Below are 27,795 nucleotides of genomic sequence, written 5' to 3' on the forward strand. Positions count from 1 at the left end.
CAAAAGAATATTTTTGGGGAAAAGTTGAAAGTATTAATTTTCCCTGCACAAGAACAATCATTCTTTCCTTCCTTCTTATTTTGATTTTGATTTTGATTTTTCTTTAAACAATCCGACGACGGAGCCTCTGCAAGTGAAACAATAGTTCTTTCTTGCATACTTCTGAGGTGAGGGAATTTTCTCAATTTTCTGTTGAAAGTATTAGAGTCAATTGAGAATAATTTTCAATAACTAATTACTTGGTAAAATTTTAAGGCTAATTGGATAACACAAATTTAAGCTGGTACCATCTTTTGATGGGCGTTGTGAGGGTGCTATAACTTTCCTCACACGTAACCGAACTCTCAAATCATGTTCTGGTTTGTAGATCTGAACCTATTCTTTTAGGGACCCTTAAACTTAAGTGTTCCCTGAAAGGACAGATTCTTTAGGTGGCCAATCGCACCTAGATAAAAAAGATTGGTGGCGACTCCCTGAAAGTTCACGTCTAGCGATAGATCCCCGGATCTGGACGTTATGACATATATATTAATCAAAATTGACCCATTATATTATAGATTCAAATATAAAATTAAACTAGGATCATACGTAATTAATATCGTACTACATGTTCGAATATATTACAACATAATACCACTATAATTATTTGTAATTTGAAATTAATTGACCTAAATTCGGATTAACTAACCGTGTTAGCCCACAATATAATTGCAAACACTGCACTGGGGAGGAGGGTTTCGGAATGTCTGGGAAGCCATTGCACCATAAAGGCTCAGCATTTCACCGAATCATACCGAGCTTCATGTGTCAAGGTGGAGATTTCACAAGGGGAAATGGCACTGCTGGAGACTCAATCTATGGCACGAAATTTGCAGATGAGAATTTCATGCTCAAACATACCGGACCTGGTTGTTTGTCAATGGCCAATGCTGGACCAAACACCTATGGTTCCCAATTCTTTACTTGCACTGAGAAGACTCCATGGCCTGATGGAAAGCATGTTGTGTTTGGTAAAGTAGTGGATGGATAAGCGTTGTCAAGGAGATGGAAAAAGCTGGCTCAGACAGTGGGAGAACTTTGCAACCAGTTGTGATCGAAGACTGTGGTCAGCCAAAAGATAATTGGAGAAGCTGGGAATGATGAAGTACTGTATTTTTTTTTATGTTTCTACATGGCAATTTGGACTCTATCCACTTTGTTAGTCACTGATAATGTACGTTCCAAAAGAAATTTGAGGCATTCCTGAAGGAAAATTTGTTTCAGTGTCATGTTTTATCAGATTATACATTTTTGGTTAGGAGAGGAACTGATCAATTTCATTTATATTGTACTTGGATCACAATTTTATTTTCAACACATGATACTTGAATTATACTAGATCACAATTAACAGAACATAGACAAGGACTCTTATTCATGGGTTAAGCGAACTGAATTGGGGAGGCAATGGAGATGGGGGTGGCCTAAAAGGTTAGTAAAGTTGTTGTTGTAGAGGTTTGGGGGGTTGCTGTGGATTAGAATAGCTGAGATGGGTTTTAGAAGGTGGGAAAGGGAGGTGAAGGGAAAAAAACAGATGGGTTTTGGTTCAAAAATGAAGAAAAGAAAGGATTTTGGCAATTGGTGATGGGTTTAAGAGAGTATGATGAAACCATGGTGAGGAAGAATAGAGGTAGAAGATATTTGCGGGGAGGAGGGAGAAGAGGAAGACTCTTTTGTTTAGGCCTGTCAAGATTCTAATAATAACCCATTTGCTTGGTGGTATTAAGGCAAAACTCAACTAGCCCAACATTTTTATATTTAATATATATATATATATATATATATATATCACCTGGAGTTTTTAAATTATACAAACTGAATTTATATAACATTTAATATGAAATAATAAAAACATAATTACTTAAATTAATATGGTTCAATTATGTAAATTTGTTTACAAAATTAAAAAAAAAAAAAAAACTCATCAAAATAATAAAAAATTATTATATTTTTTATCACGTCTATTGTAAATTCAATTAATCAAAATATAATACGTCATTAAGTAGATTCTTTTCTTATAGTTTGAAGAGAAAATTTTTTCCATGGCTTATGTGAGGGGCTAGTTCCATTGCTTGTTGGATATATAAAGAAAAATTTTGGTGATACTATATAAATTATACTAAGTACAATCAAATCAACATATTTAATTTAATTAATTCATACAATCACCTATAAGAGGTGACATTCAATTTAAGATTCAAATCCTAATACCTATAATTAGGACTTATGAAAATCATACTAATATTTTGTGGTTAAAATTGTATTAAAAATTAATGGATAAAAAAATAATTGTGGTAACTATGAAAGATAAACTAAAATTTCAATTTGCAAAATTAAACGTATTACATTCATAGAATTTTTTATAACTTCATTTTTATATAAAATCTCATTTTATATTTGAATTAATAATCTTTTTTCAACAATTTTTTAATTTTAGGCGTTTAAACATATATAGCAAAATTTGATATGACAAAAAAGAAAAAAGAAAATAACTATAGCAAAAAATAATAAGAAAAACGAATCTTAGCTTCTCTAAATTTTTTGTAATTATATTTTTTTCTAATTTTTCATTATTTAATTTTTTTCTCTTTTCGAAGACCTAAAGAGTTAATTACCTGGCCGTGAGACTTACTTCATAGATTTGGTGGACTTGACTTACTTGTCATGTCTTTTTTGTTCTTCTTTCTACAATTGTCGAATTTCAACGGACCATAAATGCTTTTTTGGAAAATTCAAACTGAAAATTGGAGGTCACAATTTTTCTTTGTATTTCAACAAATCATTGTGGTTACCTTACTAAGAAAAGGTGGAAAGCATTGGTTACAAGCTTTCTTTCTTGCAAAGTAGGCTTCGTGTTTGTTACTTTTCAATGCACTTATCATTATCATTTACGTATTTAAGACTTGGTCATGAATTGAGAAAATAATACAAATGAATGGAGACTAAAATTATATTGAAAATTAATGAAAAAAAGTATTAATTGCGTTAACTGTGAATGATATATTAAAAATTTGCAAAATTAAATGTTTAAAATCACATTAATATATATAAAGTATTATAGCATCATTTTTATATAAAACCAGTGCTCTATTTGAATTAATATTCTTTTTCAATAATTTACTTAATTTTAATCAAACAAATATAGTAAAATTTGATTTAACAAAAAAAAAAGAAAATAACTATAACAAAAAATAATAAGCAAAAAGGAATCTTTTAACTTCTCTAAAATGTATAAATCTCACATTCGACCTTATAACAAGTAACAAATCCATACTGAGTCTCATCTACTTCAAGCTTCAAATGTTTCCAATCAAAAACTTCTCTTCTAATTTCAAACCCACCTAAACTACAAAAGATATATGAAATTTTAATTTGCAAAATTAAATGTTTTTCTTTCATAGATTTTTATATAACTTCATTTTTATATAAAATCACGTTTTATATTTGAATTAATATTCTTTTTTCATCAATTTTCTTAATTTTATGTGCTAACAATATACAAAAATAAATAAATAAATAAATAAAATAACTATAGCAAAAAAAAAAAAAAAAGTCTTAGTTTCTCTAAATTTTTTTTAATTTTTTTGTAAATTTTTTTCTCATTTCTAAGACCAAAAGTCTTAATTCCCGGGCGTGGGACTTATTCCATAGACTTGGTGGATTTGACTCCTTTGTCAAGTCTTTTGTTCTTCTTTCTACAATTATCGAATTTCAATGAATCATAAAATGCTATTTGTGGAAAATTCAAGTTGGAATTTGGAGGTCACAAGCTTGCTTTGTATTTCATCAAATCATGGTGGTTAGCATACTATGAAAAGTTGGAAAGCATAGGTCACAAGCTTTCTTCCTTACGGGGTAGATCAATTGGCAAGTTTATGCGCCGTGTTTGTTACTTTTCAATATATTTGTCATTATTATTTACGTGCTTAAGACTTAATCACGAATTGAGAAAATGATGCTAATGAACGGTGATTAAAATTTATTAAAAGTTAGTGAAAAAATAATTATTATGTTAACTACGAAAGATATATTAAATTTTTGCAAAATTAAACGTTTCAAATCACATACATAGAGTATTATAATTTCATTTTTATATAAAAACTAGTGTAGTATTTGAATGAATATTCTTTTTCAACAATTTGCTTAATTTTAGCCAAACATATATAGCAAAATTTGATTTAAAACTATAGCAAAGAATAATAAGAAAAAAGAGTCTTAACTTCTCTAAATTTTATGTAATTTTTTTTATGAATTTTTTAGGGATAAGGTTTAAAAAAAATCTTAGACAAAAATTTAACAATCATTTAAGTTCCTAATATTTAATTGCAATTAATCAAGCTCTAAATCTTCTATTTCAAATCAATTAAACCTTTACATATATTTTTTCACTCAATTAAACTTTTATACATCTGTTTTCATTCAATTAAGCTCTTTATTGGACAAAAATAATTAACTGGTTTTTCTCTAACAAGGGCTTAATTGATAAAAAAAATGTTGAATTTTAGTTCATGGGGGTTTTTTTTTCACCCCTTTACTTTTCTTTTATGATATATTTGATTACCTTATTATACTTGGATCACAATTTTTTTTCCAACACATGATACTTTTATTATTCATGACCACAATTAACAAAACATAGGACTCTTATTCATGGGTCAAAAGAATGGAATTGGGCAGGCAAATGGAGATAGAGGTGGCCTAAAAGGTTAGTAAAGTTGTTGCTGTAGAGGTTAGGGTTGCTGGGGATTGGAATAGCTTATATGGGTTTTAGGAGGGTTTTAGAAGGCAGGAAAGGGGGCTGAAAGGAAAAAAGAGATAGGTTTTGGTTCAAACACGAAGAAAAGAAAGGATTTTGGCAATTGGTGATGGGTTTGAGAGAGGTTGATGAGAGAATGGTGAGGAAAATAGAGATAGAAGATATTTGTAGGGAGGAGGGAGGAGGGAGCAGGGGAAGGCTTTATTTTGTATATTAGCAGCAGCAGGGTTGTTTGTGTTGTGCCTAAAGCAATAATCACAACAATACAGAAGTAATAGACAACAATCAATAATAAAAAATGTAGAAAAAATAAAACACACTAAGATTTACGTGAAAAACCCTCCAGTGTAGAGGGAAAAAATCACGGATCACCAAAAAAATCTTCAATATCAAATAATAGGTATACAAAGTTCTTCTCTAGCTAAAACTAGAGCTAATCAACAACTAGAGAAACAATTGAAGAAATCTCACCAAATAAGTGACTCAACAAATACACCCTGGATTTATTCCTAGAGAGCTTCAAACCCGATCTTCATCGTTCAGAATGTAAAACTCTGAATCATAAACTTTCTGACAAGGTTTCAACTTAATCGGACCACGGATCGACTTCCGTTCAACCAACTCTCCCTTCTCTTTTTTTTCTCTACTTTTTCTGGCTTTTCTTCTTTCTCTACTTGGTTTTCGATACACCCTTAAAACAACCCCACCTCTTTTTTATTAAGTAGCTAGGGCTCTGTGTAAAATGATATATCAAGGCCCATGGCCTTTACTTGGTCCAAAACCACTTACATGAGGCTGGATCCCATTTTCCTAACAATCTCCCCCTCTAGCCCCATTAGGAAGAGATTCATCACCATAGCAGTTTCATTTGAAACTTACCTTGGCCAGGGAACTTATTTCAGCCAAGTTACTACAAAGCTCAAGCTTTTCCCTAGGAAATATCTTAGTCAACATATCTGCTACATTCTTATCAGTATAGACTTTCTTCAATCATTGAACGTAACCAATGATATCTAACATCAATGTGCTTTGTTCTAGCATGGTACATGGCATTCTTACTCAAATCTAAAGCACTTTGGCTATCACAAAATATCACATACTCTTTCTGATTCAACCCCAATTCAAGAAAAAAATGTTTCATCCAAAGCATTTCTTTACATGCTTTGGTTGCTGTAATATACCCAGCCTCTGTAGTTGACAAAGCAACACACTTCTGTAACTTAGATTACCAAGATACAGCTCCTCCTATAAAAGTGAACAAATATCCTAAAATAGATTTTCTACCATCAAGATCGCCTGCCATATCAGCATTAGTAAACCCTTCTAGAACTAATTGTGAAACTCTATAAGTCAAGCACATTTTTGAGGTACCCCTCAAATATCTAAAAATCTATTTCACTGCTTCCCAGTGAACCTTTCCCTGATTAAAAAAAAATTGCTCACTACACAACTGCATGAGCAATGTCAGGCCTTGTACAAACCATAAGATATATTAAAGAACCAACTGCAGAAGAATAAGAAATACTAGACATAGCTAGTTGCTCTTCCTTAGACACTACACAAGATTTTTTACTTAGATGAAAATGGTTGGCAAGTGAACTGCTAACTGATTTAATATGTTGCATGTTGAATCTACCAAGCACTCGTTCAACATACTTTTTCTGTAACAACCATAGCTTTCCAGCTCTCCTATCTCAGATAATGTTCATACCAATAATCTACTTTGCTGGACCTAAATCCTTCACATCAAAGGACTTAGACAATTGTTCTTTCAACCTGCAAACCATACTAGCATCTTATCCTACAATCAATATATCATCAACATATAATAATAAGATAATGAAGTTACCATTAGAGAATTGTTTAACATACACACAAGAATTCACTGTTGTTCTTTTATAGCTAAGACTCACCATAAAAGAATCAAACTTCTTGTACCACTGTTACGGAGCTTGTTTCAAGTCATACAAGCTTTTCTTCAATTTACAAACTAAGTGCTCTTTCCCTTTCACTTCAAAACCCTCAAGCTGATTCATATAAATGTCTTCATTCTAATCATAATGCAAAAATGCAGTTTAACATCAAGTTGCTCAAGCTCAAGATTCAAACTAGCTGCTAATCCCAGTACCACTCGAATAGAACTCATCTTTACAACTGAAGCAAAAATTTCATCAAAATCGATGCATGGTTTTTAAAAAAAATCTTTTACTATCAATCGAGCTTTGTACCTCACTAGTTTGTCACCATTCTTTTTTAACTTGAATACCCATTTATTTTTTAATGGCCTCTTCCCTGTTGAAAGTTTAACAAGATCATAAGTACCATTCTTTCATAATTACTCCATCTCTTCTTTCATTGCTTTTAACCAGTGCTCTATATCCAGAGTTGCCTACACATCTTAAAAGCTTTCTGGCTCTCATTCACTGGTAACTAAAATAAAATCTAAACTTGGATACATGGTAGATGGCCTGCGCTCTCTAGTAGATCTCTTAGGCTGAGACTCTACATCACTTGATGCCGAAGGTAGCTTCGCCTGCTCAACACTCTCAGGTAGAGAGGATTGCTCCCCCTGCTCAAAACTAATTGCATCTAGCTCATCACCAACTATGGCTGGCTCATTCATATCCCTAAGTTCTATTTCTTACTCATTTTCACCATCTGTGACTTTCCTGTGGAATCCTGTCGGTGTTGAAACATCACACTCAACAGTAACTCGTGTAGTCTTCTCATGTTTCTCAAGGTTTGTTATGGTTTTTTTTTTGAAAGACCACATCTCTGCTTTTGATTATCTTTTTCTTTACTGGATCCCATATCTTGTAACCAAATTCTTCATCACCATATCCTATAAACACACACTGTGTGGCTTTACTGTCAAGTTTTGATCTCTGCTCTTTTGACACATGCATGAATGCTTTACACCCAAAAACTTTCAAGTGAGAGTATGAAATATCTTTTTCTGTCCATACTCTTTCTGAAATGTCAAAGCCTAAAGGAACTGATGGTGACCTGTTAAGTAAATAACAAGCTATGTTGACTGTTTCACCCCAAAATGGTTTTGGTAATTTTACCATCCTTAACATACATTTGACTTTTTTTACAATGGTACGATTCATTCTTTCAGCTATACCATTATGCTACGATGTTCTAGGTTCTGTCATCTTATGCCTGATCCTATGCTTTGAACAATACTTTTCAAAGCCTTTAGATGTGTATTCCCTACCATTATCAGTTCAAATACACTTCAAGGGTAATTCTGTCATCCTTTCAACCATGGCATAAAATTTTTAAAAATACTACAGTACCTAACTTTTGTATTTCAACATATACACCCAAGTCTTACGTAAAGCATTATCAATAAAAGTAATAAAATATCTGCTACCACCTAATGACTTAACCTTAATGGGACCACATACGTCAGAATAAATTAATTCTAATCTATTTTTTTTCTCTAAGAACTTTTACGAAAAGAAGCCCTATGATGCTTACCAAACAAATAATAATCACATGAATCAAGAGACATACCTTTGGTCAAAGGGAATAAGAGACTGCCTTGTTAAAACTTGTAACCCCTTTTCACTCATGTGTGCCAGCCTCTTGTGTCACAAGTTTGCTGAAGCATCATTTTCAACGGCATTTACCTGGTTACCGTTTAATTACATCCATGTCTTATACATTGTGTAGCATAGTTTTCCTCTTACAACTACCATAGATCCTTTGAGAAGCTTTCACTGTCCATTCTTTTGTCGACTTTCATATCCCTCCTTATCAAGAACATTAATAGAAAGCAAGTTTATTCTCATATCTGGAATGTGTCTAACATCCCTCAAAGTCAATATGTAATATGTACTAGTTTATACAATAATATCACCAATCTCAATAATCTGTGACACACTCTTATTTCTTATCTTGGTACAACCAAAGTCTTCTGCTTTGTAAGTTGTAAACAACTCTCTCTTAAGAACACAATGATATGTCGCTCCTGTGTCAACTATCCACTCAATGTCGGGATCACTAATATGATTACAATCATCATGTGTACAAATCAAAGTAACTGAATCACTATCTGAATTCATTACTGTAACATTATCATCATCTGAACTCTTGACTTTCTCATCTTTTTGCTCTTGTTTCAAGATTTTACAGTTTCATTTTATATGACCCATCTTACCACAATAGAAACACTTCACTTTACCTTTAGACTTGGATCTATGTTTAGACTTACCATGGTATTTTGAGTCCTGACCTCTGTCGATGTTTCTATCCCTATTTTCTGTGACCAGAGCTTGATTCCCAAGATCTACATCTTTTCATTTTGCTTCTTCATTAAGCATACTGTCCTTTACCATCTCTAATGTTACCTTATAATCAGAAGCAGAATTAAGAACAGTTACAACTAGAGTATTCCAGCTGTCTGGCAATAAACCCAAAAGAAATAACGCCTTCATTTCATCATCCATCTTAAGCTCTATAGTAGTCATCCGATTACATATATCTTGAAAATCACTTAAGTACTCTGTAACAGATCGTCCATCCCTGTACTGTAAAGTTGTAAGTTTTTTAACAAGCATAACTTTATTCATACATATTTTTCTCTCATACAATGCTGCCAATTTTTTCCAAACAATGTGAGCATTTGACTTCTGCGCTACATGATGAAACACGTTGATATCAATCCATTTTTTGATTGTAGCTAGCGTCTTTCTACCTAGCTTCTTTCAGCTTTCATCTTTCATATCTGCTGGTTTAGCCAAATCACTCAATACTAACTCATACAAATCTTTACAGTATAGATGATCCTCCATCATAGGCTTCTAAATTGAATAATTCGATGCTGTCAATTTTATCATAGAACCTGTATCACCCTCCATGATCTCAAACAAAATTTACTTTTATCCTGGGTTGCTTCTGTATCGATGTCTCAAAATAACCCTCGCTCTAATATAACTTGTTGCACCTGAAGCAATAATCATAACAATACAAAAGCAATAGATAACAATCAATAATAAAAAACACAGGAAAGATAAAGCATACCAAGATTTACGTGAAAAATCCTCCAGTGTAGAGATAAAATATCACGGACCACCAAAAAAATCTTCACTATCAAATAATAGGTATACAAAGTTCTTCTCTAGCTAAAACTAGAGCTAATCAACAATTAGAGAAGCAATTAGAGAAATCTCACTAAATAAGTAACTCAACAAATACACCCTGGATTTATTCCTAGAGAGCTTCAAACCCGATCTTCACCGTTCAAAATGTAAAACTCTGAATCATAACCTCCTGACAAGGTTTCAACTTAATCGGACCACGGATCGACTTTCGTTCAACCAACTCTCCCTTCTCCTTTTTCTCTCTACTTTTTTTGGCTTTTCTTCTTTCTCTGCTTGGTTTTCGACACACCCTTAAAACAACCCCACCTCTTTTTTATTAAGTAGTTAGGGCTCTGTGTAAAATGAAAGATCAAGGCCCATGGCCTTTACTTAGTCCAAAACCACTTACATGAGGTTGGACCCCATTTTCCTAACAGTTTGAGCCTGTCAAGATTCTAATACCCAATTTGCTTGGAGGTAGAAGGCAAAACAAAACTAGCCCAACACTTTTATATTTAAATATATATCGTTTAAATTATACAACTAGAGTTTATATACAATTTAATACGAAATAATAAAATTATAATTACTTAAATTAATATCGTTCAATTATGCAAAAAAATTATTACATTTTTTATTACATCAGTTGTAGATTAATCAATCAAAATACAACATGTCATTAAAATTTATAAATTCTCTCCTTATAATTTTAAAAGAATTTTTTTTCATGGCTTATACGAGGGGTTAGTTCCATTGCTTGTTGGATATAAAAAAAGAAAAGTTTGGTGATACTATATGAATCATACTAAGTACAATCAAATCGAGCATTGAAATCTTGTTTTAAAAATTTAAATTTTAATTTAATTGATTCATATAAATATTTTTAAAATATGATATTTGGTAAATTTAAAATTCAAATCTTAATATCTATAATTATGAATTGTGAAAATTATACTAATATTTGGTGATTAAAGTTGTATTGAAAGTTAACGGATAAAAAATAATTATGTTAACTATGAAAGATAAACTGAAATTTTAATTTGCAAAATTAAGCATTTTACTCTCATAGATTTTTATATAAAACCACTTTTTAAATTTGAATTAATATTCTTGTTTCGACAAATTTCTTAATTTTAGGATCCATACATATATTAAAAAAAGTAAGTAACTATAGCAAAAAAAAAAAAAAGAAAAGAAAAAAGAGTCTTAGCTTCTCTAGATTTTTTGTAGTTTTTTTTTTCTATATTTTCATTTTTATTTATATTTTTTCTCTTTTCTAAGACTTAAAGAGTTAATTGTTTGGCCGTGGAACTTACTTCATAGATTTGGTGGACTTGACTTACAAGTCAAGTCTTTTTTGTTCTTCTTTCTAGAATTGTAGAATTTAAATGGACCATAAATGCTTTCCGTGGAAAATTCAAGTTGGAAATTGGATTTTCTGGAAATTTTTAACTCCATATACTTGGTTGACTTGACTTGAGTTGACCTCCTTGTCAAGTTCTTTTGATGTTCTTTCTACACGCCGAATTTCATTCATACATATGAATGCTTTCTGTGGAAAATTCAAGTTGGAAATTTAAATTGGAGTCTTCGAAGAAATTTCCTAATGCTTGATGTGGTAGAAAACATTTTTCTTTAACTTTATATATTAGGTGTTGGTAGCAATGATCAGTACGCAACCATGAAAGCAGTTACAATTTCCTTGTTTGGGTTTCTTCTTGTCATCGTAGCCGCTATTATTAGCTTTTGTGATGGGAATTCCAAAGTGCTTTGCATTGGAAGTGAGGGGCAAGCCCTTTTGACGTTCAAGCAAGACCTCATTGATCGATCAAACAGGCTATCTTCTTGGGTTGAAGGTGAGGATTGCTGTGAATGGCATGGTGTTTTCTGCAATATCCTGACTGGCCATGTTAAAGAGCTGCATTTGGGGCTTCTTTCAACTAGTCCTGATGCTTATCCACCGGCTGCTGAATGGGATGCTTACTTTCGATCAAAGTTAGGAGGCAAAATAAATCCATCTTTGGTCGATTTGAAACATCTCAGTTTCCTAGACTTAAGTAATAATGAATTTGGAGGCCTGGCAATTCCCGAATTCATTGGTTCGATGAAGAGTTTGACGTATCTTAACCTCTCTTGGGCAAATTTCGTAGGAGCAATTCCCCATAATCTTGGAAATCTCTCAAAACTGCATTATCTTGATCTTGGAATCAATTCCTTATTTGAAGCTAAAACTCTTCAATGGGTTTCTGGTCTTTCATCTCTGCAGTATCTTGGTTTGAGCCTTGCAAATCTTAGTAAAGCAACTGATTGGCTGCAGGCAACACACAATCTTCCTTCTTTGGTGGAGTTACACTTGTCAGGATGCTCTCTAAATAATGGTCCATCTCCAATCAGTGTTAATTACACATCTCTTGCTGTTCTTGATCTTTCTCAAAACATGTTGTCTTCGGTGACATGGATATTCAATCTTCGTAGTCTTGTGTCCATTGATCTTAGCTCTAGTGGAGTTGAAGGTATGATTCCCAGTGGCTTTCAAAACATGTCTTCTCTCAAATTTCTTGATCTTAGTTGGAATTCATTCTCTTCATCATCGACACTCAACTGGTTGTCTGATTTAAACCAACTTCAATTCCTTAGTCTTAACAGTGTCGGCCTGCAAGGTAATTTTTCAAGTGCCATTGGAAACTTAAGCTCTCTTACTCATCTTGATTTTTCAAATAACCAGCTTGAGATTGAACCCAAATATTTGGAAAGTCTTTGCAATATGAGGGAGATGGATTTGTCAAATAATACAATTAATCATGAGGTCTCAGAAATCATAGAGAGTTTGTCTAGATGTAGTTTGGATCGATTAGAGTCATTAAATATTGCATCTAACAAACTTTCTGGCAATTTCCCTGATCAACTTGGCCAATTTAAAAATTTGGCATACCTTTCCCTTTACCGAAACTCCATTTCTGGTCCCATTCCATTCTCAATAGGGGAGTTGTCATCATTGAAAGTTCTTGATATTTCATACAATCGATTGAATGCAACTCTTCCTCAAATTTTAGGACAACTTGGGAATTTGGAACATTTAGACGTTAGCAATAATATGTTGGAAGGAAATATATCAGAAACGCACTTTTCTAATCTCACGATATTGAGATCTTTTTGGGCATCTAACAACATGTTAACGTTTATACCAAACCCAAGTTGGATTCCTCCTTTTCACTGTGAAAGTATTGGACTAGGTAACTGGCGTCTTGGTCGGCAATTTCCTCAGTGGCTACAATTCCAAAGGAACATGTATAGTTTAGATATCTCCCATGCTGGAATTTCAGGTGTCATTCCCACTTGGTTTTGGAACCTTTCGACTTCATTTGAATATCTAAACCTTTCCCATAACCAATTAGTCGGGGAGTTTTCATATTTACCGATAAGTTGGATTGCTGACTTGAGTTCCAACCTATTCACAGGTCCATTGCCACAGGCAATATTCTCAGAATTGGGGGATTTATTTTTGTCCAAGAACTTTTTTTCAGGATCACTTTTTAATTTTCTTTGTAATTCCTCAAATAACCTGAAAGTTTTGAACATTCTTCACGTTGAATCAAATCTTCTGTCAGGTGAAATTCCAGATTGTTGGGAAAATATGCCAATGTTGGAAGTCCTAAATTTAGGAAACAACAGTCTAACTGGGAAAATTCCTAGATCCTTGGGATCTATGCGTCTTATTGAGTCATTAAGCCTTCGTAACAATAACCTGTTTGGAGAAGTACCATCCATATTGCAGCATTTAGTTAATATGCTTGTTCTTGATCTTAGTGAAAATCAATTGACGGGAAGTATTCCAGCATGGATTGGAGACAAGCTCTCAAACCTTGTGGTTCTAAACCTCCGTTCGAATAGCTTTCAAGACTATATTCCTGATCAGATTTGTGCTCTTAATTCTCTTCATGTCTTGGATCTTGGTTATAACAACATTTCAGGAGCTATTCCAAAATGTTTTAGTAACCTAAGTGCCATGGCCACAAACCTCAACCCACACGTGGCTAATTTGTTCTCGAGATTCTACCCTGACAACTCGTTTCATTTTAGTGCATTATTGGTGATAAAAGGAAGAGTGGATGAATACAGTACCACACTCGGACTTGTTACCCACATAGACCTTTCAGTTAACAGTCTCACAGGAGAGATCCCCAAAGAACTTGGTCATCTCATGGGACTGTTGTCATTAAATTTGTCAGGGAATCTCCTAACTGGAAAGATACCAGAGACCATTGGTAATATGGAGATGTTGGAATCTCTTGACTTGTCGATGAACCGACTCCATGGTGAAATCCCTTCAAGTTTTTCCAATTTGAATTTCTTGAATCACTTCAACTTGTCCTACAACAACTTGACAGGACAAATCCCATCAAGCACCCAACTCCAAAGCTTCGACAATTCTTCTTACGTTGGCAATCATCTTTGCGGACCTCCAGTCACTAAAAATTGCAACAAAAATGGCGGAACGCCCGATGTTACAAATGGGGGTAGTAGTGGAGGAAAGAAAATATCTGAGGTGAATTGGCTTTATGTGAGCATAGTGCTTGGATTTGTGATGGGGTTTTGGGGAGTCGTGGCTCCCCTATTTTTAATCAGGTCTTGGAGGTTTGCTTATTATAAAAAATTGGAGCAAATTGGTGACAAGCTGTACGTGTTTTGGGCTACTATTGGTATGTAATTATTTGTAATGGTAGCTAACTTCGGTGTGTTTGGTAATGTAATAATTTGATTTGCATGCTCTTTACTTAATCCATGTATTCTGATTTGGAAGTGATATTTCATGTTATAATTTATTAAAATGAAATAAAATTATGTGTGCTAATGTATTTGACTCATAAATATGTGTTGGAGTTTTATTCAATATGAGTTGGGTGCTTTTTTTTATAAATCCTCTTATTTGAAATATTTCTTATTCTAGTCATATTTATGATTTGATTTGTTGTTCAAAATTAAAATTCCAAAAACTAAAATTTTTATTAATCCAAAGGAACTGAAAGCTTTTATTGCAATTATATAGAAATTAGAGAGTGTCGTTTTACAAGGGAAAACAATTTTTTTCGTAGTTTTCTTTCTCTTTTTCTAAAGGTTTTTAAAATGTTTATAATTTAAAATAAATTGAAAAAACGTCATAGATTTGATCAAATCGTTTATAAATTTAAAAATAAAAAATAAAAGTTCACATCATCGCACAAAAAAAGCCAACAACAAAAACGTATTCATAATATATTAATTATTTTTAGTTTTGATATATTTATAAGATTCAAATGTTCATAATTTAAAATAAATTGAAAAAAGGTCATAGATTTGATCAAATAGTTTAAAAATTTAAAAATAAAAAATGAAAGTTCACTTCATAGAAAAAAACAAACCAACAACAAAAACGTAATCATCGTATATTAATTATTTTTAATTTTGATATATTTATAAGATTCAACATGTGAGTATTTTTTTTTTGTATTAAAAATAATTATAAATATATTAAAAACAATGAAAAATAACTTATCCTAAAGTAGTGAGGGTTCAAATTCTAGTAATGGATAAAAACATAAAAAATATTGACCGATTTATATATATGAATAATCATATTTTTGAACAATAACATATTAGAGACCATATTAATTATATATCATTGTCAATTTTATTAATTGTGTAATCAAAATGTGGTCAGAGAAAGGGGAGAAAATGATAGCTATGATCAATTTTTTCTTTTTTTTTTTTTTTTTATGGATTTGAAGTCCTTTTCTACTACATTGGTTTGGGTATTAAGGTGAAAAATATTGAAAAAATTAAAAATCAATTTAAAATAATAGTTTTGATTTGGTTTATATTGATTTTTTTTTAATTCAGCTTGAATATTAAATAAATATATATATATATTAGGTTAGGATCCAATTTTAAATCAAAAAATAAAAAACAAAAAAAATCGAATAGAACAAAATTATATATTTTTTAATTTTTATAAAATAAAAATAATAATTGTATATGAAAATATATTTAAATATATAAAATTTTATATGAAATAATATATATAAATAATTAAATTTTAAAATTTGATAAATTGAACTGAATTAAATTAATAAAATTCGATTTGATTCAAATTAAATTGTACAAAAGATCAGTTCGAATTTAGATTAAATTTTGAAAATTTTTAATATTATATAATATTTGAAAAATTGAACCAAATTTGATTTGATCCAAATTATTATCACTTCTAATCGATGAGGAGGTATTGAAGAATAAGGCCCTCTTCTTTAAAAATACTGGAGATTACACTTTCAGCCTCCTCTGACACCACTTCTTTCATCACCTAAGCTGATCCCAAAGGAGGATGGTGGCGGCGGTGATGGTGGCAGTTGTAGTAGCCATATCTTTGGAATTGGTGCAGTTTGAACTTTTCTATAATGGCCGCTGGTGGTGGATATATGGTGTTCGATGGAAACCCTGTGGATTTCAACCGTGTGACAGCTTGCAAAGCCATTCTTTCACGGTGGATTTGATGAAAATGCAGCAGAATATCCCTGCCGTAACACATTCTAGCACTGATTCCATCAATAACTACTAAGAGCAACGGAGTTACAATCATGGATAAGGATGCTTTCATTCTGATTGTGGAAGCCTATTACCATTTTGGCTCTTATATATATAGGAATAGATGGATCTTTTTAATTAAATTGTAAATTATTAAGCTTAATTAGAATGTTCTTAATATTTTTGTTATGGCTGAGCTCCGACCTTGGGGTGTTTTTGGAAAGGCAATGGGGAAGAAAAGGACGGTTAGAGGCAAATGTAAGATAAATTTCTTGCGTTTGCACTCTGACACATGTCAAAAAGATTCACGTTGGAAATGAAGTGGGAATGAGAGAAAATGAAGTAGTATCAAGCTGTCTTAACGATGCTAGGACCTTCATATTTATAAGTAAATTATGATGGATCATTAGAGGATAATAAGAATAATACTGAGCTGATGTGACATTGAACGTATCAGATTAATTTGATATATTAAATTAGTACAAAATGATAAAAGTATCTCTAATTATTTACTGAAAGCTTCAAAGAAAAAAAAAAAAACCATTATACCTCTTGACCATCAAATGCTCCTAACGATTTTCTTCAAAATTGATAACTAATTATTTTATGATGTCAAGTGTTGATTCAATTACGTGGTAAGCATAATTCATATCTATTAAATAATGTGTATCTTGTAGAAGATAGAAGAGATGACTTTAATAGCTTTTTTTATTAATCTATTAGCAAAGTTAACATTTCTTATGTTCAATCTCAAACAGCTTTTACAGGGGAGATACTTCTAGGGAGTGCTGCCGTTGCCAACTATACTTTTGAGCAAAACTTAACTATAGGCCTCGGAGAAGAATAAAAATGAAAAACGAAAACTTACAACTTAATTTAGTTAATTTATATAATCATTTTTAAAATATAATATTCAAATCTTATCATCTACAACCTATTTTTTTATACATAAATTACGACTTCTATATGTATAAAAAAAACACGGAAAATGAGAAATAGTTTGAGCTAATTAAATTTTAGGTTTTTGTTATATGTTTATATATTTTTTTTTTCTTTTTTCTTAAACAAAGAAGGAAGGGAAACATGTTTGAAAGTCTACCCCTAATACATAGGGTATTTCCACCTCTAGATAATACATTCCATACTTTTTTAAGACATGTTGGTGTTAATTATTTCTCCTTTCCTATCCTAAGTTCTCCAATTGGTCATTGTTTGAAAACCCCATTAGTCAAATTGCCAACTGTTAATTGGTTGGATGCCAAGGAATCATGATTTTACTTTCTTCGCTAATTTTGGGTTTTAATGGCTGAATTATATAAGGTAGTAGATGATGATAAAGTGTTAAACTCTTATTTTCAATTATTAAAATTTAATTTTTGATAATTTCAATTAAAAAAAACACATGGAAGAAGTTAATTACTTATGGAAGTGGAAGTGGAATTGAATGGATGTATCTTTTCCATTTCATTTCTATAAAAAATTGAATCTCCGTTTGTTGACCCTTTCGTGATGGGCCTATTAACATTACACGTAAAGTTTATATCATGTGATAGATGTGATGGAAGTGTTGAAGTGGTCTGGACCATTCTAAACACATAAATATAAGATCTTTCCAAAATATCAGATTGAAAGTTTAATATTCGAAAGTTCAATTCTAATCTAACCATTTTTTATTGGAGCCTTTGGAAACTTCAATTCCATTTAAGTTTTTCATTATTTCATTGATTATAAAGATAAAGGTATTTGTTTCTTTGACCAACAGCAATCAGCCAATCACACTGCTGAAAACATTTTATATATAAAGTCCAAATAGCAGATATTACCAGGAAAACATTAAAAAAAAATCGAAGATTTAACAATTACACAAAACTATTCATCAGGTAGAGGAAAAATTAAAAATATAATAATAAAAAGGTAATGTGTGGAATTCATGAATTATAAGGTGGTGTTGGTGGGTGGTGGAAGCAGCAGCAGAACTCTTGAACAGTCAGACGGTGCTGGAGGAACAGACATATGAACGGGTCCGCTCGGCATTGGGGAAGGCCTTTTGATTGGGATTGGTTTCCCAGTTTTTCTGCCACAACAATCATATAGACTGGATTTTTACGATCACCTCCCTTAAGTTCTAGAATATAACTCAGAAAATTTGAAAGCATCAAAATAATGCATTTTTTATTAATTTTTTCTGTTCATTGTGGATTGAGACATGGCTCTAATTGAAGTTTGAAATCATATACAGTTCAATGCCATGCATGAGAATTATAAACTACGAAAAATTCAGAAGATTATAAGCATTTCTGTTACAGGGCATTTGCACATGCTGGTTTTGAAGGAAAAAGTGGTTCATCTACAATCAAGCAACCCTGAATATGAAGAGTAGTTTTATATTGTTCTAATAGTTTTACTACTTTCAATTTTGGTAGCTTTGAGAGGGCAGTTGAGATCTTTGAATATTATATTGTTTTGAATGTCTTAAATATTTTATTATTTAAGACATTGAGAAAATTAATAAGAAAATGACAATATATTAAGAATGCCAATTACCATTCTATATATCCTCTTCCACCTCAACCCCATTCAATGTTCAATTATACGGCTGATGGGCCGGTAGAACACCTACATCATGGACTTTAATCAAGCAATGGAATAGAAAGGGAATCAGGATGATGTTTCTGATGTGCAGGAAGTTGATTGTAGCTACTGCTTCCCTCTTCCTCAAAGTAGTTGCTTTGTTCTAAGGCTGAATTTGACTTTATAGATCCTTCCTTTAAGTTACTATCAGGTATTTTATTGCCTTCTACAAATATCGTCTGCATTGTACTTGATGTCGAATCAGGTGTACTATTGTGGATGGTATTTGTACGAAGATTTTGGCCTTAAGAGAACTGCTTAACTGCTGCTCATGTATCAGCTATCGCTGCACTAAGACTAGATGATTTCTCAATAGCAGATGCTTTTAAATCAGGAAAGTGTTGGGCTAAAAACCCCAATCCAATCACAATAATGGAAGTAAAATCAAACAATTAATCAATAACATAAAAAACAGTAATTTAACGTGGTTCAACTCAATTGACCTACATTTATGGATGAGAAAAAAATTCGCTAATTGTAGAGAATTACAGACATACATTAAATCAAGCACTCAACAATCAATACCCATAAGCCCTCTCAATCTCTTCTAGTCTTATGGAGTATTTTTAACCCAAACAAACACAAACACATGTGCTTGCTTTCAACACAAACAAACACGTACCTATATGTACCTATGCATCATATCTATTTAAACTCTCTCAGTCTCTTCTAATCTACTCATAAACATTTAAATATACACACCCATAAAATGTAAATCTCCAGTAGTCTTATAGGGTGTCTATCCCATAAAACCCTATAGCTATCTTACATATTTTTTTCATACTTAACCCTATGAAGAATTTACCTATTTATAAGTATACAAACTTGCCTATTAGAAATCCCTTTCCTCTTAGAATTCTTCTTCTACAAGTCAAACTTGCCTATTAATAATCAATTTTCTTTTAAATTCTTCTTTTACAAGTCTTCTTGTCCATCAAGTAATATTTAATCAATCCCAAACAAATCTCTTAGATATTTGAGTCACTATTCCCAACAATCTCAACCTTGACTTATATTTCATCAAATCATCTGTCTTCATACTAGACATGCTTGGCTCTACCTGCAATGAAAGTCTCACAATCATCTTCTCTTATGTGTCCTTACGCTTCACGCACATCGATCCTCAATCCTCAAAATTTGAACTCGAACTTTTCTCTTTAATCGAGCTCCTCTAGGCGTGCCTTTTCCCATGGCTTGAACTTTCAGCTCTTCTCACGTCTTGAACCTTCAATTCTAATCCAATCCCACTAGCAGAAACAAAATCAAATGATTAATCAATCACACAAAAGGTAATGATTTAACGTAATTCGACCTAATTGACTTACATTCATGGATAAGAAAAAAATTTACTAGTTGTAGAGAATTACAAACATATATCAAATCAAGCACTCAACAATTAATACACATAGGCCCTCTCAATCTTCTTTAGTGCTATAGAGTATTCTCAACCTAAACAAATACAAACCCATGTGCACCATTTCAAAACAAACAAACACATACCTATATGTATCCATACATCATACCTATATGGACCCTCTTAATCTCCTCTAATCCACTTCCATGCATCATACTTATGTGGACCCTCTCAGTCTCCTCTAGTCCATTTATAAACATTCAAACATACACACCCATAAGATGTAAATCTTTGTAGTCTTATGGGGTGTTTATCCTATAAAAACCTATAACTCTCTTGTATATTTTTCTCATCTTTAACCTTATAAAGACTTTACCTATTTATAAGTATAAAAGCTTGCCTATTAAGAATCCTTTTTCTCTTGAAATTCTTCTTCTACAAGTCAAACTTGTCTATTAAGAATCTCTTTTCTCTTAAAATTCTTTTTCTACAAGTTTTTTTGTCTATCAAACAATATCTAATCAATCCCAAATAAATCTCTTATAGGATTTCAATCACTATTCCCAATAGAAAAGGACGCAAGAATAGATCTTGGCTTCAAGGAGAAAGGATTTATTCAAAGCAAAATGAGATAAACCATCACTCATAACTTTTTCCATGTGATTACCTTTTTTCCAAATTATAAATGCCTTGGTACCCTTGCATTTCAAATTTATATAATCACATTTAAAAGGTAACATTTAATAAATTTAGAATTCAAATCTTAATATCTGTAACTAGGAATTGTGAAAATCAAACTAATATTACTGATTAAAGTTGTAGTGGATAAAAAAATTGATTATGTTAACTAGGAAAGATAAACCTAAATTTTAATTTTTGCAAAATTAAACGTTTGACTTTCATAGATTTTTATATAACTTCATTTTTATATAAAATCATGTTTTATATTTGAATTAATATTGTTTTTTCAATAATTTTCTTAATTTTAAGAGTCTAACATATATTGTAAAACTTGATTTAACCAAAAAAAAAGTAACTATAGCAAAAAATAATAAGGAAAAAAGTCTTAGCTTCTCTAAATTTTTTGTAATTTTACTTTTTTTTAAAAATATGTATTTATTTATTTATTATCTTTTCTAAGACCTAAAGAGTTAATAGTCTAGCCGTGGGATTTACTCCCATAAAATTGATGGACGTAACTTGCCAAGTCTTTTTTGTTCTTCTTTCTAGAATTATCAAATTTCAATGGACCATCAAATGCCTTTTGTGGAAAATTCAAGTTGAAAATTGGAGGTCACAAGTTTTCTTTGTAATTCAACAAATCAAAGTGGTTAGCTTACTATGAAAAGATGGAAAGCATTGGTTACCAGTTTTCATCCATACAGAGTAGATAAGTTGGTTTAGGCTCCTTCTTTACTTTTCAATGCATTTATCATTATCATTACATGTTTAAGACTTTGTCTTGAATTGAAAAAATGATGCTGATGAACGGTGATTAAAGTTATATTTAAAATAAAAAAAAAAAATAATTGGGTTAATTACGAAAGATATATTCAAATTTTGCAAAATTAAATGTTTAAAATGACATATATATAAAAAGTATTATAGCTTTATTTTTATATAAAACCAGTGTTGTATTTGAATTAATATTCTTTTTCAACAATTTGCTTAATTTTAGCCAAGCATACATATCAAAATTTGAATTAACCAAAAAAAAAAAAAACTATAGCAAAATATAATAATGAAAAATAGTCTTAATTTCTCTAAATTTTACGTAATTTTTTTTTCTAAATTTTTCATTTTTCATTTCATTTTTTCCTCGTTTCTAAGACCTAACAAGTGAATTAGCTGGCATAAAAAATAAAATTACGGGAAACTGAACTATAACCCAACTATATTAGTCAAATCATGTTCATCAATATAAGTTAATTAACTATGTAATTGAACAAGCATAGTGATTTACACAATTTTTAATTAGCTAAAAATAATTGTGTTAACTATGAAAGATAAACTGAAATTTTAATTTGCAAAATTAAACGTTTTACTTTCATAGATTTTTATATAACTTCATTTTTATATAAAATCATGTTTTCTATTTGAATTAATATTCTTTTCTCAATAATTTTCTTAATTTTAGGCACCAAACATATAAAGCAAAATTTTGATTTAACAAAAAAAAAAACTATAGCAAAAAATAATAAGAAAAAAGCGTCTTAGCTTCTTTAAATTTTTTGTAATTTTATTTTTTTCTAAATTTTAATTTTTTATTTATTTATTTTTCTCTTTTCTAAGACCTAAAAAGTTAATTGCCCCGGCTGTGGGACTTATTTCATGGACTTGATGGACTTAACTTACTTATCAAGGTTTTTTTTTCTTCTTCTAGAATTGTCGAATTTCAATGGACCATAAAAAGGTTTTTGTGGGAAATTCAAGCTGGAAATTGGTGGTCATAAGTTTTCTTCAAGGTGGTTAGCCTATTATGAAAAGTTGGAAAACATAGGCCACATGTCACGGGCTCCAGACTTAAGTCAGAATCTGTGCGGAGCGCCCGATGTGCCGGTCCAGGACGTGACACACAAGCTTTCTTCGTACGGGATAGATCAACTGGCCTATTTATGTTTCGTGTTTGTTGCTTTTCAATACATTTATGATTATCATTACGTGTTTAAGATTTAGTCATAAATTGAAAAAATGATGCTAATGAACGGTGATTAAAATTATATTAAAAATTAATAAAATAATAATAATTGTTTTAACTACTAAAGATAAATTAAAATTTTTGCAAAACTAAACGTTTGAAATCACATACACAAAGTATTTTAACTTTATTTTTATATAAAACCTGTGTTGTATTTGAATTAATATTTTTTTCAACAATTTGCTTAATTTTAGCCAAACATATATAGCAAAATTTGATTTAACAAAAAAAGAAAAGAAAAATACTATAGCAAAAAAAAAAAAAAAAAAAGGAAAAGGAGTCTTAACTTCTCTAAATTTTATGTAATTTTTTTTTTTTCTAAATTTTTCATTTTTTATTTCATTTTTTCCCTCTTTTCTAAGACCTAAAGAGTTAATTGGCTGGCCGTGGGACTTACTCCATGGACTTGGTTGGCTTGATCTCCTTGTCAAGTTCTTTTTGTGTTTTTTCTACAGGTCGAATTTCATTCATATATATGAATGCTTTTTGTGGAAAATTCAAGTTGGAAATTTAAATTGGAGGTCTTCGAACAAATTTCCTAGCGCTTGATGTGGTGGAAAACATTTTTCTTTAACTTTATATATTATGTGTTGGTAGCAATGATCAGTATGCAACCATGAAAGCGGTTACAATTTCCTTATTTGTATTTCTTTTTGTCATCGCAGCCACTGTTATTAGCTTTTGTGATGGGAATTCCGATGTGCTTTGCATTGAAAGTGAGAGGCAAGCCCTTTTGAAGTTCAAGCAAGACCTCATTGATCAATCAAACAGGCTATCTTCTTGGGTTGAAGGTGAGGATTGCTGTGAATGGCTTGGTGTTTTCTGCAATAACCTGACTGGCCATGTCAAAGAGCTGCACTTGGGGCTTCATTCAAATAGTCCTGATGAGGATGTGAAAGTTGTTCTTGCAATGCATGCTTATGTTGACTTTCGATCAAAGGTAGGAGGCAAAATAAATCCCTCTTTGATCGAGTTGAAACATCTTAGTATCCTAGACTTAAGCAATAATGACTTTACTGGCCTGGCAATTCCCGAATTCATTGGTTCGATGAAGAGTTTGACATATCTGAACCTCTATCAGGCAAATTTCCAAGGAGCAATTCCCCATAAGCTTGGAAATCTCTCAAAATTGCATTATCTTAATCTTGGATACAATTCTCTATTTGAAGCTAAAACTCTTCAATGGGTTTCTGGTCTTTCGTCTCTGCAGTATCTTGATTTGAGTCATGCAGATCTTGGTAAAGCAACTGATTGGCTGCAGGTAACAAACAAACTTCCTTCTTTGGTAGAGTTACACTTGTCAGGATGTTATCTATATAATGATCCATCTCCAATCAGTGTTAATTACACATCTCTTGCTGTTCTTGATCTTTCTGCAAACAAGCTGTCTTTGGTGCCTACATGGATATTCAGTCTTCGTAGTCTGGTGTCCATTGATCTTAACTCTGCTGGAGTTGAAGGTGTGATTCCCAATGGTTTTCAAAACATGTCTTCTCTCAAATTTCTTGATCTTAGTTTGAATTCATTCTCTTCATCATCGACACTCAGCTGGTTATCTAATTTAAACCATCTTCAATTCCTTGGTCTTAAAAATGTCAGTCTGCAAGGTAATTTTTCAAGTGCCATTGGAAACTTAAGCTCTCTTACTCATCTTGATGTTTCAAATAACCAGCTTGAAATTATAGAACCCAAATGTTTGGAGAGTCTTTGCAATCTGAGGGGGATGGATTTGTCAAACAATGGAATTGATCATGAGGTATCAGAAATCATAGTGAGTTTGTCTAGATGTAGTTTGGATCGATTAGAGTCATTAAATATTGCATCTAACAAACTTTCTGGCCATTTACCTGATCAACTTGGCCAATTTAAAAATTTGGCATACCTTTCCCTTTACCGAAACTCCATTTCTGGTTCCATTCCAATCTCAATAGGGAAGTTGTCATCATTGAAAGTTCTTGATGTTTCATACAATCGATTGAATGCAACTCTTCCTCAAAGTTTAGGACAACTTGGGAATTTGGAAGATTTAGACGTTAGCAATAATATGTTGGAAGGAAATATATCAGAAATGCACTTTTTTAATCTCACAAGATTGAGATTTCTTTTGGCATCTAACAACATGTTAACGTTTAAACCAAATTCAAGTTGGATTCCCCCTTTTCACTGTGAAAGTATTGGATTAGGTAACTGGCGTCTTGGTCGGCAATTTCCTCAGTGGCTACAATTCCAAGGGAAAATGTATAATTTAGATATCTCCCATGCTGGAATTTCAGGTGTCATTCCCACTTGGTTTTGGAACCTTTCGTCAATTTTTGAATATCTAAACCTTTCCCATAGCCAACTAATCGGGGAGTTTTCATATTTACCGATTAGTTCGACGGTTGACTTTAGTTCCAACCTATTCACAGGTCCATTGCCACGGGCAATATTCTCATATTTGGGGGATTTATTTTTGTCCAAGAACTTTTTTTCAGGATCACTTTCTAATTTTCTTTGTAATCCCTCAAACGAACTGAAAGTTTTGAACATTCTTCACGTTGAATCAAATCTTCTGTCAGGTGAAATTCCAGATTGTTGGGAAAATATGCCAATGTTGGAAGTCCTAAATTTAGGAAACAACAATCTAACTGGGAAAATTCCTAGATCCTTGGGATCTGTGCGTCTTATTAAGTCATTAAGCCTTCGTAACAATAACCTGTTTGGAGAAGTACCATCCATATTGCAGCACCTAGTTAATATGCTTGTTCTTGATCTTAGTGAAAATCAATTGACGGGTAGTATTCCAGCATGGATTGGAGAGAAGCTCTCAAACCTTGTGGTTCTAAACCTCCGTTCAAATAACTTTCAAGACTGTATTCCTGATCAGATTTGTGCTCTTAATTCTCTTCATGTCTTGGATCTTGGTTATAACAACATTTCAGGAGCTATTCCAAAATGTTTTAGCAACCTAAGTGCCATGGCCACAAAACCCTTCGGCCAACACTGGCGTTACCCCATATTTTCATTGAACGGTGTTAACTGGTTTAATTTAGGTGCAATATTGGTGATGAAAGGAAGAGAGGATGAATACAGTACCATACTAGGACTTGTTACTGGCATTGACCTTTCAGTTAACAATCTCACAGGAGAGATCCCCAAAGAACTTGGTAATCTCAAGTGGCTGCGGTCATTAAATGTGTCAGGGAATCTCCTAACAGGAAAGATACCAGAGAACATTGGCAATATAGAGGTGTTGGAATCTCTTGACTTGTCCATGAACCGACTCCATGGTGAAATCCCTCCAAGTTTCTCCAATTTGAATTTCTTGAATCACTTCAACTTGTCCTACAACAACTTGACAGGACAAATCCCATCAGGCACCCAGCTCCAAAGCTTTGACAGGTCTTCTTACATTGGCAATCATCTTTGCGGACCTCCAGTCACTAAAAATTGCAGCGGAAATGGCGGAACACCTGATTTTACAAATGGAGGTAGCAGTGGAGGAAAGAAAAGATCTAAGGTGAATTGGCTTTATGTGAGCATAGTGCTTGGATTTGTGATGGGGTTTTGGGGAGTTGTGGCTCCTCTGTTTTTCATCAGGTCTTGGAGGTTAGCTTATTATCAAAAACTGGAGCAAATTGGTGATAAGCTATACGTGTTTTGGGCTACTATTGGTATGTAATTATTTGTATTGGCAGTTCATTTCGGTGTGTTTGGTAATGTAATAACTTGATTTGCATATTCTTTACTTAATCCATGTATTCGAATTCAGAAGTGGTATTACATGTTGTAATTTATTGAAATAAAATAAAATTATGCTAATGAATTTGACTCATATGTATGTTTGAATTTAATTCAATATGAGTTGAAGATAAAATTTTTTATAAATCATTTAATTTGAAATATTTATTATTCTAGTCTTATTTATGATTTTGGTTTTTTATTCAGAAGTAAAATTTCAAAAACTACAAATTTTTATAAATCCAAAGGAATTGAAAGCTTTTATTGTAACTATATAAAAATTGTAGAGTTTACGGGAAAAAAAAAAGTATTTGGAAATGGGCCGGATTTAACCAGCCCGTTTTTGTCAATTCACTCCACCCTACAAACCCATTAATGAATCAAGCCTAATAGTCTTTTTACCCTATTTTATGTATTTTTTTTAATTCTATTTATCAAAAATTTGAAAATAATAATAAATATAAAAATATAAAAGGCAAAAAAATTAAAAAATTAAACGCAAATCTAAATCATCATAAAAAATTTTGGTCGTATTTTTCTTTTAAATCTAAATCATCATAAAAAAATTTAGTCGCATTTTTCTTTCTCTTTTTCTAAAAGTTTTGAAAAATGTTTATGATTTAAAATATATTAAAAAAATCTTAGATTTGATCAAATAATTTATAAATTTGAAAATAAAAAATAAAAGTACACATCATAGCAAAAAAAGCCAACAGCAAAAAACGTGACCATAATAAATTAAATATTTTTTATTTTTGATATATTTATAAGATTTAATTTGTACACTACAAGGATTTTGATTTTTAGTATAATTTTTTTTTACGTTTAGCGACGTTTATAAACGTCACTAAAAAATTTACAACGTTTGCGAAAAATGCTAGTAAGAATGTCGCCTATGCACACGTCATGAAAAATAAGGATGTTTTTTATAAAACGTCGCTATATTAATA

General features: G+C 31.7%; 2 protein-coding genes and 1 pseudogene across 2 annotated transcripts; all 3 read left to right on the plus strand.

Annotated features, from left to right (window-relative positions):
• Window positions 1–724: 724 nt before the first annotated feature.
• LOC111296777 (peptidyl-prolyl cis-trans isomerase 1-like) lies at window positions 725–1,144 on the plus strand (annotated as a pseudogene).
• A 10,720-nt stretch (window positions 1,145–11,864) lies between these two features.
• On the plus strand, window positions 11,865–14,780 carry LOC149515503 (receptor-like protein EIX1). The gene has a single exon (XM_089741577.1). The coding sequence runs from the start codon at window positions 11,989–11,991 to the stop codon at window positions 14,590–14,592; it is 2,604 nt and encodes an 867-aa protein (XP_089597703.1). The 5' UTR covers window positions 11,865–11,988; the 3' UTR covers window positions 14,593–14,780.
• An 8,961-nt stretch (window positions 14,781–23,741) lies between these two features.
• On the plus strand, window positions 23,742–26,786 carry LOC111296302 (receptor-like protein EIX1). Its single transcript, XM_089741578.1, has 2 exons — window positions 23,742–24,462; window positions 24,580–26,786. The coding sequence occupies exons 1-2, from the start codon at window positions 23,742–23,744 to the stop codon at window positions 26,784–26,786; spliced, it is 2,928 nt and encodes a 975-aa protein (XP_089597704.1).
• Window positions 26,787–27,795: the final 1,009 nt, after the last annotated feature.

This window comes from Durio zibethinus, chromosome 12 (assembly GCF_047325235.1).
Source record: "Durio zibethinus cultivar Kanyao isolate XHJ-2024 chromosome 12, ASM4732523v1, whole genome shotgun sequence".
NCBI classification, from domain to species: Eukaryota; Viridiplantae; Streptophyta; class Magnoliopsida; order Malvales; family Malvaceae; genus Durio; species Durio zibethinus.